The 15178-nt window shown below is 42.5% G+C and overlaps 1 protein-coding gene across 5 annotated transcripts in view; it reads left to right on the top strand.

Moving 5' to 3' along the window:
- The window catches only part of piezo1 (piezo type mechanosensitive ion channel component 1 (Er blood group)), a 372144-nt gene that overhangs the window by 233290 nt on the left and 123676 nt on the right, over nucleotides 1-15178 (top strand). For all 5 annotated transcript variants that reach the window (XM_078544496.1, XM_078544493.1, XM_078544495.1 and 2 more), the window contains 3 exons: nucleotides 4792-4898; nucleotides 8421-8681; nucleotides 11316-11421. In XM_078544496.1, coding sequence (XP_078400622.1) covers nucleotides 4792-4898; nucleotides 8421-8681; nucleotides 11316-11421 — 474 coding nt within the window. The remainder of the gene's footprint in view (nucleotides 1-4791; nucleotides 4899-8420; nucleotides 8682-11315; nucleotides 11422-15178) is intronic.

Raw genomic sequence — 15178 nt, 5'->3', positions numbered from 1 at the left:
ATAGTTACAAGTAGTTAATAAAGACTTGCTGTTAACATACAGAAGACTATGAAGACTTCTTTAACAGACACATTCTGTAACCAACACCATCCCAGCATGGTGTCAGCTCAGGACCAAAAACCCACAACCTCACAAAAATGCTGAAAAACTAAGAAAAAGAAAGCCTTCGGCAGAAATTCTGACCTGAAAGAAGCTCCCAACTGAAGGTGAAGACGCTGAGAAAGTTTGCCAGAGAAAGCTCCAGAGAAAAGAGGCTGGAAATTAGAACCATAGAACCATAGAAAAGTTACAGCACAGAAGGAGACCATTCGGCCCATCTTGTCCATGCCAGCCCGAGGAAACCCAGGTGCCCTTTCTAATCCCACCTTCCTGCACCTGGCCCATAGCCCTGCAGCTTACAGCACTTTAGGTGCAGATCCAGGTATTTTTTAAAAGAGTTTAAAGTTTCTGCCTCTACCACCAACTTGGGCAGCGAATTCCAGACACCCACTACCCTCTGCGTAAAAAAAGTTCTTCCTCATGCCCCCCCTACACCTTCTGCCACTTATCTTGAATCTATGTCCCCTGGTTCTAGAATTCTCCATCAAGGGAAACAATTTTATCCTGTCCAATCTATCTATTCCCCTCATAATTTTGCACACCTCAATCAAGTCACCTCTCAGCCTTCTTTGTTCTAAGGAAAATAACCCCAACCTATCCAATCTCTCCTCGTAGCTACTCTTTTCTAATCCTGGCAACATTCTTGTAAACCTCCTCTGCACTCTCTCCAGAGCTATTACGTCCTTCCTGTAATGTGGTGACCAGAACTGCACACAATACTCCAGTTGTGGCCTCACCAGTGTTTTATACAATTCCAACATTATATCCTTACTTTTATATTCTATACCTCTGCCAATGAAGGAGAGCATTCCATATGTCTTCTTTACAACCTTGCCTACTTGAACTGCTGCCTTCAGGGACCTGTGTACTTGTACGCCAAGATCTCTCACTTCATCTACCCCTCTTAGTTTATTCCCATTTATTTTGTAATCCCTGTAACTGTTCGACCTCCCTAAATGTATGACCTCACACTTCTCTATGTTAAAAACCATCTGCCACTTTACTGCCCACTCCACCAATCCTTCTATATCGTTCTGGAGATTTTGGCTATCCTCTACACTATCCACTACTCGGCCAATCTTTGTGTCATCTGCAAATTTCCCAATCGTGCCCCCCACGTTCACGTCCAAATCGTTAATATATAACACAAACAGCAAGGGTCCCAACACCAAGCCCTGTGGAACACTACTTGAGACAACTTTCCATTCGCAAGGGCATCCATCGACCATTACCCTTTGTTTCCTGTTACAAAGCTAACCTTTTATTCAGTTTGCCATGTTACCCTGAATCCCATGGGCTTTTACTTTCCTGACCAATTTGCCACATGGGACCTTGTCAAATGGATTGCTAAAATCCATGTACACAACATCTACTACACTACCTTCATCAACCCTTCTTGTCACTTCCTCAAAGAATTCAATCAAATTTGTGAGGCAAGACCTTCCTATAACAAACACATGCTGACCATCCCTGACTAGTCCATGCCTTTCCACATGATAGTTAATCCTATCTCTCAGGATTGATTCTACTAATTTGCACACCACCAATGTAAGACTAACTGGCCTATAATTGTTTGGCATTTCCTTTGATCCCTTTTTAAACTAGTCCTCCAGTACCTCCCCTGTATCTAGTGAAGATTGGAAAATCATCCTCAGGGCATCTGCTATCTCCTCCCTGACTTCCTTCAGCAGCCTCGGAAACAATCCATCTGGCCCTGGTGACTCATCAACTTTCAAGGATTTCAACCCTTCGAGTACTTCCTCTCTCTTTATGACTATCCCGTCCAATATCTCACAGTGTTCCTCCTGGACTACTATATCTACATCCTCCCTTTCCTTTGTAAATTGACGGCAGAGATTTTACTGCAGCAGAATACTCCGTACGATCTCCCTCGGAAGTCTAGTTTCAGCATGCAGAGTCCAGAGCCTGCAAGGGTGAGCTAAATCTTTCAAGTTCCAGGCTGCAGTTAGTCATGAGAACCCCTTTTACTAATCCAGCGCCAGAAGCGCTGATTTACGGAAACCTGTCGCTAAACCCCATCCCAACTACAAGCCTCCATGCATGGCCTCCAAGTTTGAAAAAGAAAAAAAAATTAATTAAATTACTCAGCCCCTCTGTAGCGTTGCGATCATTCAACTTGTAAAACAGCAAGCCAGCATTGAATGGTGGTCTCGTGAACCACATGGTGGCTGGTGTAAATTCAGACCAGAGTTCTAGGTCTCAGCGTAAGCCAGGTACAACGGTGAGACCTGCATTTCGAACAGAAATCCATTATTTAGTTTTTATGTTATTGTGGTTGATATCGCTAATGAATTTAAGTAACTGTTTCAAAAGGATTCTTTGAGTTTTCACACAAGCTATGGATTTGTCCAGATTAGATTGTTTTATTATGGTTACTGAGTCCAAACATCAAGTTTCAGACTCCCTTGGCAGAAGCACTGAGGGAAGTCCATGCTACCTCCATGGATACTTGATCAACACCCCAACCACTACCCTAAACATTCACTCTGCCGACCTCTGGTGTGAAGTGGCTGCGGTGTACGCGATCTACAAGATGCTCCGCTGCAATTCACTAAGGCTTCTTCACCAGCACTTCCTAAATCTGGCAACCTCTACTATCCAGAAGGAGAAGGGCAGCAAGCGCATGGAACCACCACCACCTCCAGGTTCCTCTCTAGGTCGCACACTATCCTGACTTGGAAATATATCACCGTCCCTTCACTGTTGCTGAGTCAAAATCCTGGAACTCCCTCCCAATAGCATTGTGGGTGTATCTTCATCACATGGAGTACAGTAGTTTGAGGCCAGCTCACCACCAAGAGAAATTAAGGATGGTCAATAAATGCTGCCCTTGCCAACAATGCCCACATCCCATGAATGAATAAATTTAAAAAAAACTCAAATGTCGTTATACAGGTCTGGGATGCCAAATTGAAGAAAACTGTGACTTTGGGCCTTCAATCATTTTGGGCTGAGCTAGATTTATAGAGAAATATACTTGTGATTCGGCATCTGCGCTATGCACACCTGTTTGGCTAATATTGCAGATGGGTCCCAGTGGTAGCTTGGAATTGGCCCATGGTATTGCATTTAAATGTGTTGGGTGAGGAAGTGCATGTGAAGGAGGTAGACTGCAGGACCTCTCGAAGCATATGTCTTGAATCTGTGTTTTATTTTGGAAAACAAAGTTTCTAGAAACTGCTACTCAAGTCAAAGTCAAGTTAAATCAACTCATGAGGGTACAGAGTGGCATTTTCCTCCACTAGTCGAGCGCCACTACTCCTCCATTCCTTCTTCAAAGAAACAAGGTTGGATTAGGAGTGTCCAACAGGAGATGAGTTGCGCCCTGTTTGAAGTGGCTAAGCAGCTTGGATGGAAGGCAGATTGCAAAGTCATTATCAACACAGCAATACATTTTAACAGTAGCTGCAAATCCAGAACCCAGTCTCTGTAAATTTGTTTTTGCTGTTGAGATATTGCCTATTGATCCCAGATTTCAGTTTTATACTAGCATGATTTATGTTTTATACTGGCTGAGTCAGAAATGAGGTAGAAGCAATGGAAAATGGGATGTGTGGTGTCATCACATCAATACTGCTGAATTGCACGTTCCATTTCCAAAATGGGGTGGGCAGTCTGGGCTGATAGATCCCTGCCCCATTTCCTGCTGCAACTCCAGCAACGAGTGCCACAAGATCAGCTGGAGAGCAGCAGAACATCTCGGCATTAGCTTCAGTGAGAGTTGCACTCAATCCTGCAGGTATTAAAGCTATTTAACATATTGTCCTGGCGGCAATGAGGCATATTACCACCCAGATGTAAATCTCGAAAGTGGCAGTCACCTAGAATAACTAGATCCCTGCCGCCTCCCAGTGTGTACCACCAGAGTTGTGATGAGAGCCCCAAACTTATGTAGCGCAGGCACCATTGTACTAGTTGGAATGAACAGTGGAGTCTTATAAAGTGAATATTTTATGGTTCATTCCAAAAAATTGGAAGGGATTCTAAAATAAATATTATCCAGACAGTAATGATTTTTCCAGTGATATTTTTCCGCCATATAAATGCCACCACTGAAATGCATTCACATTGAAAAGTAGCTGCTGTAGCATACAGTGGCTTTTGCTAAACCTTTTCTATGACATACAAGCATGGATTTGTTGTGATTTTTAGTTGATTATTTAAATTTTCTATCTTTGTGTTTTTAGTATGTAGTTTATGTCATTTTAATTTAATTTATGTAATTCAATTTTGTTGAGCTGGAATTAATTTGCTGTGGTTGATGCGATAAACTTTGGTACAGTTGTTTTTTGTGTGATCAGTTGATTGGAATGGTAAGTAGTTCCTGGAAAATTATAAGCATTTTTGGGATGGATCGCAGCCTGTTCACTTGATGGTGGTGTTTTATACTTACTCAAAGCTAGTGAGGTATAGTTGCATAAACGATCTCTTTTCCGTAACAAATAAAAGACTTGCAGGATTGAGTTACCAGTTTGTTGGAATTCTCACTGATTGAGAACAATGAGCTATGAACATCATACCTTCTAGAAATGAGCATTGACTGTGGGTTTGAAATTCATTTGCACCACTTTCGTCTATAATTCGTCTGAACTGTCTAGTTGTATGGTTTACTTGAATTGTAAGTTAAACAACAAAAAAGCTCACCTAATTGTTTCTCATGTTCTGCTGCAGTAAATCACAGCACCACATCTAAACCTAGAAAGTCACAATCACCACTTCATGACCTGGGACATTTGATCATGCAACAAAGCTATATCTGCGCACTCATTGTCATGATGGTAAGTACTGCATGGTCCTTTCTGCTGTTTTGACTGTAGTATTGCTGAGCTACCAATGTATAGATGAAGTATACAATGTCTGAAGGTCGGATCATCTAATAGCATCAGATTCCACTCTTCTCCCCGTCCCCTCACGCTGGCATGCTGTTTTTCATCTCCCCTCTCGGGCACTTTACGATTACCCTTATTACCCTTCACCATCTACCAACCTCCCCCTCTGCCCCCAGCCACCTGATTCCCTACTGCTTGTATATGTGGGTCACCACTAGAGATTAAGCACCCACCTCACCAGTTCTCATTAAGGCTTATAAACAGTTTACTGTCTGCCATCAATATCTTTTTAATCAGCTAAGTTGGGCTTTCCTCAAAACCCCTTTAAACGGATGAAAGGAAAATGGTGGAAATCCTAGGTGTGTTGTGTAGCTTTGCATTCTAATTACATTGGAAATGGAAACTCATTATTATAATCATTACAAGTAGAAAGAATAGAAAAACTGACAGTAATTTTAATAATATTTGAATACAAAATGTATTCTTTGCATTTGTGCAGCAATTTTCAAAACTAGAGTTCCAGTTTAAGTTTGTTTCCGATTTCTAAATTCAGAGGTTGGTTAATGCATCTAAAAAAAAAAGGAACTTTTGAATTTCAAATTACTCTTGATGTATAAATCAGCCATTTCAATAAAACAGGAGGTGCCAATTTACCTACAGTTTCCCATTCACCAGCTTGCTGTATTTCAGAGCATTACTGTATATCTCAGCATTCTCTAATTACCTATGTTTCTGACTGTACAATTAACAAAATTCTGCATTAACAAATTCATCTGGAAGAAAACCTTTGAGTGATTCCATATTATATATGAATGCAAATACACAAGCTGATTGTCTATTCATTGATGTAAGCATCAATTTCATAATTGAATGACATCATAATTCACCAGTGAAATTACCAAGGGATATTTTTTACTTGTAGAAACAAAGGCATTAATGTCACACTTTTCTGCCTAATCTAATTGCGCAGATAGAAATGTTAATATTTCAATTTTTTGCGGAATGAAATCATTCTGTAATACTTTGTTAATCTGTAGCATGTGGTGGGTGACCTCGAGCAGCTCTTAGCCTCAAAGTGCCAGGTGCAGGCTGCAGCATCTTGTTGTGAGCTGGAGTGGTCTGGCCCAGCTGGCTGTGTGCATTAACAAGAGCACGGGTGGAGTGCATGGTGGGGGAGCAGTACTTAAGAGGGGAAAGCAGCTAGCTGCTGCTTCTATGCAACCAATCCAATTTTCCTGGGACCATGCCTCAGCATTCCCGTGGCTTTGCAAAGAACGGAATGCAGGAGTGAGGTTGTGAGCCTCTGGAAGCCCCTGACAACACTGGCCCCCAGAGCCAAGCTAACAGCTGTCTGAGTTTCCATGGCAGCAGTGTGAGCTGCAGTGAAAGCTGTCAGAGCCTCCGTCATGTTGGGTGCCATAGTCATGTAGAAGGAGCTTATACACAAGGTCCATATTGGAAGAAACAGTCACCATGCTCTGAGTGAAGCCTTGACACAAGCCAGAGCTCCTCCATGCACAACTGTGTACAAGCTTGCTGTCAGGTGGTGCAAAGCACCTAGAATTTCCTGGTGTCTGCCTATCCACCTTCTTTGATAGGCTGGGCCCTTAAAGTCAGCATCTGGATCCTCTGGAGCACAACTAGTATGCTTAGTATGCTCATGCCCTCTGAGCTCATACCTGTGGCATCATGACCCTTACCCTAACTTCAGCATGCTTGTGCCTGGTGATCCAATACATGAAGAGTCCTTCTCTAGCCTATGCTCTAAACTGCATGTGACACTAGTGTCTGAGCTGTTGCTGGTGAGGGTTAGTGATGATACTGCACCATCAGGAAGGCAGACTTTCTTTTTCTCAAATGGCAGAGGTATGCCCTTGTCTTCAGCCTGAAATGAAAGAGAGGCATGTAGGTTAGCTTTGGTGTAAAGGCAAAGCGTAGAGAAATATAATTGACTGATTAAAACATCTTCAGTTTTCAATGTAGAGTGTCTTGGGCAAGATAGACGTAGTAAGGGAAAATGAGGAAAGGTTTGAAGAACCCCTGCATGATGCCTCCTCCAGGATTGTCAGTCACCATGACCCTAATGATGCCTCTGCCAGCATGCTTTCTTCAAGGGGGGGAAGGCAGGCTCAGCTTCCTCCACAGGTAGGGTGTTGTCGGTTGTGATGACCTTCTCCAGCAACAAGGAGAGAAGTGTGTTAGTGGCAGCCTTAAGCTTATAAGGAATAGGAACAGGAGTAGGCCATTTGCCCCATCGAGCCTGCTCTGCTATTCAGTGAGATCATGGCTGATCTTGGCTTGTGAGGTGTTTAGGAAATGTGCCTGTAATGTTGGAATGGTTGATATGCAGTTTGTCAGATGTGCGGTGCAGGGAAGGGAAGGTCTGGGGAATTAGAGTGAAGTGTGCTGCAGTGATTCTAAGAGAATGAAGGAATGCAGGGGGGGGTGGAGGATTGAGAGTCATGAGGCTGGGTAGTGAAGTGAGCAGCGAGTGAAACAGCAGTAGTGTTACCTTGTCAACTCTGGTGAAATCATTGAACTTTTTTCATTGCAGCCATGTCCTGGCAGCTAAACTGGGATTGACCTCTTCTGCAATGTCTTCCCATTGGTGGCAGAGTTGTTATCTGAAGGGCTTTTTACCTCCTAGGGGACAGAGGATTATCCTCCTCCTATCCACTACCTGCACCAAGGCCTCCAAAGCAGCATCAGAAAATCTCAGTGCTGTCTCAGTAGTTGCTGCAGCCATTCTTGTGTACATTTCTGTCTCCATGTTCGCTGCAGCCATATTGAACCTCCCCTTTAAGAGATGCTGGCTGCCTTTAGGTGGCCTGATATTGAGCTCCCAAAAAAGGCATGCAGTTAATGAATGGCATGGTTGACCCTAGCTGCACAACTCGAGCAACCAGCCTGAATATTATGTACTGCATGCAAAAACACTAACATATGCTGGACATCTGAAATAAAAACAAAAAATGCTGGAAAACTCAGCAGGTCCGGCAGCATCTGTGGAGAGAGAAAGTGAGTTAAGGTTTCGAGTCTGTATGCCTCTTCTTCAGAGCTAAAGAGAATTAGAAATGTGATGGATTTTATACTGTTTGAGGTGTGGAGCAGGTGGAGCAAGATAGAAGGTCAGGGAAAGGTGGGAGCTAAGGGGAGATTGACAAAACACTAACACGTGTTTGCCACTAATTGGCCACTTAAGGACCTTAATAGGTCCAAGGGCTGGTCACCAACCCCTCCCATGCCCCTCCATAAAATTTCAGACAGGTTGGGCATGGTCGGGTAGGCGGTGGGCACTGGATTTTATAAGCCCCCTTCCTTCAAATTCACCGGTGGAGAGTGCAAAATCCAGCCCTATGTATAAATTTGCGAATTCTTTTTTGAACCTATTTTGAAAGCAGTTTTGAATTATAATTCTTTAAATTTATTATTGAGTTATTTTTTGTAACTTCTAAAATCTTCCCTTTCCAGGTTTGGAGTATTACATTCCACAGCTGGTTAACCTTTGTGCTCCTGATTTGGGCCTGCCTTATCTGGATTGTGCGAAGTCGGCGGCACTTGGCCATGTTGTGCTCTCCATTCATTCTGCTGTATGGAATCCTGCTGTGCAGCTTGCAGTATGTCTGGGGAATGGACCTGACAGAGGAGCTGCCAACCAAAATTGGGTTTATGGACCTGACACAGCTTGGTTTAGTCCGCATGGAGTATCACTGTCTACGCCTGGGTGTAGTGGTCAGTTTCAAATAAATCTTTCAATTGGAATAAGTTTTATTTTAATGAATATGGTGCTAATGTACATGCAAAAGTAATGCTTACCAATCTGGATTTGAATCCCCCTTGAATCTCCCCTGCCTCTCTCTTGGCATCAATGCACCTATTGTTGCATCTTTACAAGCAGCAACTCCATCTGCCCTATCTTCCTATTTTGTCGATTGCCCCTTTCAGAACACCTGCTGGGACCTAATCTCTCCAACTTCCTTCACTGCCCAACACCACCCCCTTGGACTCAGCCAGTAGATCAATCAATGATCCTCTCAACATTTCCCACCAAGTTCGTTCACCCACCAACAAAACCCTTGGTACCTTATATTTGATGATGTTATTGACATCCTGACTGATTGATTGAAATTTAGCTCATCAGTAACTAGACCTCACCTCTTACCGAAGCTTCCCTGCCAGTCTATACTTTCCACCAACTGCACTGCCCACACTGCCCTGGTGTCACTTGACTCTTATTACCAAGCCACACCTTGGCCTTTCCTTCTATTCGCTTCTCCCCCTTTAAAGACCTCACGTTCCACCTCTCTTACCTCCCCTTTAAAACCTTTGCTGTGTACTGGCCCCGCCCCCCCCAATATCCTGCCAAATCTCACCCTCAGTTTAACACAGGTATCTTCCTCCTTTCCTCCCTTAGCCTCATCACTGAGTGATCACCCATCCTTGGTGTTATGTTTCCATTTCAGCTCCCCTTGTCCCCTCTGCACTGAAGTCACTGTCCTCCTGTTCTCCTTGAACCTCTTCCTCCATTTAACTCTCCTATCCAAATAAACTGACTTACCCATAACCTCAGTCACCCTCTCTATCTTGAGAACTCCTATGGTCAAAATCATAAATAACATGGCTTCTGGAGTTCCCTAAGGAGCTATCTTTTCCCTCCTCCTCCTCCTCCTTATCAAAATGCTGTTCCTTGATGACATCTTACATACATAGACTTGGGACCAGTTTCCACAGGTATGTTGACAACACCCACCTAAAACTTGCCACCAGTTCTGACAACCCCTCCATTGCTTCTGTGTCCCAGCCTATTGTCCCACATCCAGTCTACAATGAGCTGCAATTTCCTCCAGATAAACATTGGTTAGACCAAAGCTATCATGTTTGGCCCTCGTCTCCATAACTTTTCCATCGGTTCTAACCTTCTCATTATCCATTATCTTAGGCTGAACCAGCCCATTCACAGCCTTGGCCTCCAATTCACCCCTAAGCTGAGCTTTAGGTCCCATATCCTCACCAATGTGCTTAGCGTTTCCTGCTTCCAAACCTTCCTCCGTTCATCTGCTATTGAAACCTTCATCCCTGCTTTTGTCTGCTGCAGACTTGATCTTTGCAATGCTCTCCTGGCCAGCCCTTCAAACTCAACCCTTTCCATAGTTCAGCTCATTCAAAACTCTGCTGCCTCAGTCCCACTTTGCACCAAGTCATACTGACCCATCATTGCCTTCCTGACTGACATATGTCACCTTCTGGCCTTACAATGCCTCATATCTAAAATCTCATCCTTCTGTTTAAATTTCTTCATGACTTCACCCTTCCCTATTTCTATAATGTCCTAGACCCTCACAACGCCTTTTCCCTAGAATTCTTCATTCTTCTGACACTGGGTGCTTGTACTTCCTTCAGTCCTTTCTCCCCACCTTCACACCCATGGATGTGCTTTTAGCCACCAAGGCCTCATGCTCTGAAATTCCCTACCTAATGCCCTATGCTCTTTGCCTTCCTCTCCCTCTTTAGAACCTCCTTCCAGACCCATTTCTTCAACCAAGCTTTTCGTCACTCCCCTCCTAATATTTCCTCTTTTGACATGGTGTCCATTTTGCCCTTGTGCCTCTGTGAAGTGCCTTGAGATATTTTCCCTACCTTAAATGAGCTAAATGCCAACTGTCATTGATGGAAAGCACAATAATGGTGAACAAAAAAATTGGGGTTTAACAAAACATGCCCTTCACACCGTCCTTCAATCTCCTGAAGGTGGTTGAACATACTACACTATAAATTCCACAAGTTTTAGAAAGCCTCTAGAACTTCACCACAGTTTATCACACATTAACCTGGGTAGCGTTTATTGAGCTATTTTACCACAGCTAGCCAATCCCAATCTTCCCTTTATCCAACATTTTACAGCAGTAATCATTGGATAGTGATTGGCAGGAGGGTGGTTACTTTCTCCTCCTAATCCAGCTACACTGCAGGTGATTACAATGTCTCTGATTTGCATGGTTTAGTTCCACACCCCCGATACACACATTTCCTGGGGAAACAAGTTGCAATTGCTGCCCTTGGGCTTTATAGTGTGATTTTGTGAGATGTAGAATATTTTAAACTTAAAATTCTATTCGGTGATCTCTTTAAATTTTTCATTTTGAATTTTTAAAATTGCAATATTTTCTTAAGAATAATCAAACCAACAAATGTGCGGAATTTGGAAATAATCAGTAAACAAAACTCTAATGATTTTAAAAAATGTAAACTTTTATTAGCTTGTACAAAAATATTTCAATTTATTCCACGTCTATTCAAAGAATGATCATCTCCTACAACTGCAACTGTGAAAACTTTCCATCATTTTCCATCTTTTTTTATCACCAGTTGTTGTACACACTCACATTTTGGCTCTTACTGCGCCAATTTATAAAAGAAAAATGCATGAAACAGAAAGATGTCCCACTGAATGAAGTGACTGTGGCTGAGGCAGGTAAGTGATGGACATACTCGCAACTGAAAGCTTTATACTTAGTTATGTGATCATAATTTCTATGAGAGCCATCTTGATTAAATTAATCTTTCTGTATTAGCAAAACTACTAACTCGAGCATTGCAATCAACTGGTAAGTGGGGCAGAGTTAGAAAAGCGAATTTAATCTTACACGTTATGCACTGGTTCAGACTCTGACATTGTCAAAAGTTTCAGACTCAGGTGCAGTACTTTGTATCGAATACGAGAGGATGTCAGTAAGTTGTGTAAATAATCATTTGGTTTCCATCAGCAGAAGCCATGTAATACAGCTCTGCAAGTTTATGACTGATTAGTGTCTACTAATTATTTCAACTAGTCTTACAGGTTCAAATAGATTTTTTTTCCAGCCCTACAGCCAAATTGAGAAAATGACTATTTATGACCAAGTAAGACTGTTAGGCACTTGCTTTATCCGGTCTTTACTGCTGAAATTGATAACTGTTTCCTCTTCCTGAGTTGTTTAAGCAACAGTGCACGACCACAAAAATGAAAATACTGTTCAACTGGCAAAAGGCAAAAGTTTCCGAAAAAACTGGCTGCCGGTGTTGTAATGAAAACAACCACATGGCCTAAACCTGGCAACACTAGGGAGAAGCTCCTGTACATCAGATAATATTTGGAACAAGATTCAGAAGTTCTGAGGCTCGATGCTGTAAGAGAGTCACGCAGAGAATCAAAACTGATTGTTTGCATTCAGCTGCTTCCAATTTGTGGGTTCAATGGATCTCTTTGATTAAATAATAAAATGTTAACATTTAATGTGCTTCAATCTATTCCCAAAAGGTCAAGGGCCCAATCCCCATTTGCAACAACCCCAGACTTTATCCTAGTGTGCTGCAGATTTGTGCACTACCACAGTAACACCTAAAGGTGTTTTGTCTTCTGATCCTAACTGAGGCAAAACAAATGGCCTAATGATTTTAAAATGTTTGTAAGTGTAGTTACCTTCCACAGGTGAACAAATCATTAAAATTGGGTGACCAGATTTTCAAAAGTCAAAACCAGGACTCCATGAGGTAATGCTCTTCTCAACACGAACAGATTTCCCTTTGCAGCTCCTCAGGCGCAGCACCTTCTCCGTTTTTATCATTGTACAACTGGAAAGAAATGGTGTAGCCATACCTCGGTGCCTTTTCTTCTTTTCAAAGTCGATTCCCTGCCAAGTCCTGAGGAAACTACACTGCGAGTGTAAACAACTTGGACAACCGCCTCCCATCTTCCTGCCATCCATTTTTTGCCCACCTCACCTGGAAGTGCTTTCCACTCATTATCTGGAAATGTAAGGTCGCGCTGTGGGGCAAAGCGGCAGATCTAGGAGACATGCGCAAACAGAAATAGAGCTATTTGATTCAAACTCATTCCACTCCTGCAGAATAAATGGGGAAGCTAAAAACCGGGTCATTTGAATTATTTTGAGGAAATTTCTGGGACACCGGAATGTTTAATGAAAATCTGAGACTGTCCCAGCAAAATGGGACGTCTGGTCAGCCTACATTAAAAGCAACATTGGAGGTCAACAAAGCAATTGCAATGCCAACACAATATGAGGATTTATTTGCAGGAATATAGAATTCAATAAGAGTGATTATGTGCACCTTCTATAGGACCCTGGTCAGCTTGCAATAGAGTACTGTGCACAGTTCTGGCATGCATATTATTAAAGAAAACACTGACAAAACTTATCAAAACTGAGAGATTAGAGCTATTGGGAAAGATTTGAAGATGTTGGAGCTTTTTTCTTCAGAAAAGAGAAGACTAAGAAGCAACTTGATAGAGGTCTTTAAAATAATGAATGGGCTGGTGTTGCAACTGGGTAAGGATGGATGTTAGGGCTCGCCCTTTCTTTCCCACTCCTCGACTGATCGTAACTTAGAAAATATCATTGGGATTAGACAAAGTCAACATGGATTTATGAATGGGAAATCATGTTTGACAAACCTACTGGAGTGTTTTTAGGATGTAACTAGCAGAATAGGTAATGGAGAACCAGTGGATGTGATGTACTTGGATTTTCAGAAAGCTTTTGATAAAGTCGCACGTAAGAGGTTAGTGTGTAAAATTAAAGCATGTGGGATTGGGGGTAATATATTGGCATGGATTGAGAATTGGTTTGCAGACCAGAAACAGAGTAGGAATAAATGAGTGTTTTTTGGAGTGGCAGGCAGTGACTAGTGGGGTAGCACAGGGATCAGTGCTTGGGCCCCAGCTATTCACAATATATATCAATGATTTGGATGAGGGAACCAAATGTAATATTTCCAGGTTTGCTGATGACATGAAACTTGGTGGAAATGTGAGTGATGAGAAGGGTGTTAAGAGGCTACAAGGTGATTTAGGCAGGTTCAGTGAGTGGGCAAATACATGGTGGATAAGTGTGAAGTTATCTACTTCAGTAGGAAAAACAGAATGGCAGAATATTGTTTAAATGGTGATAGATTGGGAAATGTTGATGTACAAAGGGACTTAGGTGTCCTTGTACATCAATCACAAAAAGCAAGCATGCAGATTCAGCAAGCAGTTAAGGTGGCAAATGGTATGTTGGCCTTCATTGCAAGAGGACTTGAGTACAGGAGCAAGGATGACTTACTGCAGCTGTACAGGGCCTTGATGAGACCACACCTGGAGCATTGTGTACAGTTTTGGTCTCCTTACATAAGAAAGCATATACTTGCCATAGAGGGAGTGCAGCAACAGTTCACCAGACTGATTCCTGGGATGGGAAGATTGTCGTATGAGGAGAAATTGGGCTGACTAGGCCTGTTTTCACTGGAGTTTAGAAGAATATAAGAAGATCTCATTGAAACGTATAATATTCTGACAGGGATGCACAAACTGAATGCAGGGATGCTCTGGCTCTGAGGCCTAGGACAAGGGGTCACAGTCTCAGGATACCGGGTAGGCCATTTAGGAATGAGATGAGGAGAAACATCTTTACTCAGAGAGCGGTGAACCTGTGGAATTCTCTACCACAGAAGGCTGTGGAGGCCATGTCACTGAATATATTTAAGAAGGAAATAGATAGATTTCTGGACTCTAAAGGCGTCAAGGGGTATGGGGAGAGCACAGGCGTTTGGTGCCGAGATAGAGGATCAGCCATGACCATATTAAATGGCAGGGCAGACTTGAAGGGCCGAATGACCATCTCCTGTTCCTATTTTTTCTGTTTCTATGTAACAGGTCTTTTTTTGAAATTTATAAGGATGAAGGTATCAATTCAGTGTCTGTACTTAATCATTTATGTGCCGATTGCAAATAACTCCATCCAACTGGCTTTCTTGAGTTTAAAGACAAAGTGGGGTTAGTTTTTTATTATGCTAAAATCCCACCCAGGTAAAGATATAATGACATATAAAAAGGTAAACACATGTCCCGACCTTCACAACACACACACATGCAAACATGTAAAATTACAAGCTATACAGTAAAGGAGGTTAACTTTTGGCCAAAATAAGATTCATTGATAAAAGGCAAAAAAAAAATGAGTTCACTGTTTGAGTCCTTCGCTGTTATTCATGGCTGAGGCAGCTCTCATTTCAACCGTCATCCTTTTTTCCCATGGAAACTCCGCTTTGGGTTTTTGGAATCTCCTCCAGAACTTCTTTGTCTGTTGACCCCAGTATGATATTAGGAGGCAGGGTTCCTTTTTATTGAAATTCTCTGGGCTGAATTTTGCCGTCGGCGAGCAGGGGGCGGGGCCCGCTCACCGACTCATAAA

This window comes from Cetorhinus maximus, chromosome 6 (genome assembly GCF_964194155.1).
Source record: "Cetorhinus maximus chromosome 6, sCetMax3.hap1.1, whole genome shotgun sequence".
NCBI lineage: Eukaryota > Metazoa > Chordata > Chondrichthyes > Lamniformes > Cetorhinidae > Cetorhinus > Cetorhinus maximus.
The sequence above is the reverse complement of the archived record's forward strand: the minus strand, read 5'-3'. Positions and strand labels throughout refer to the sequence as shown.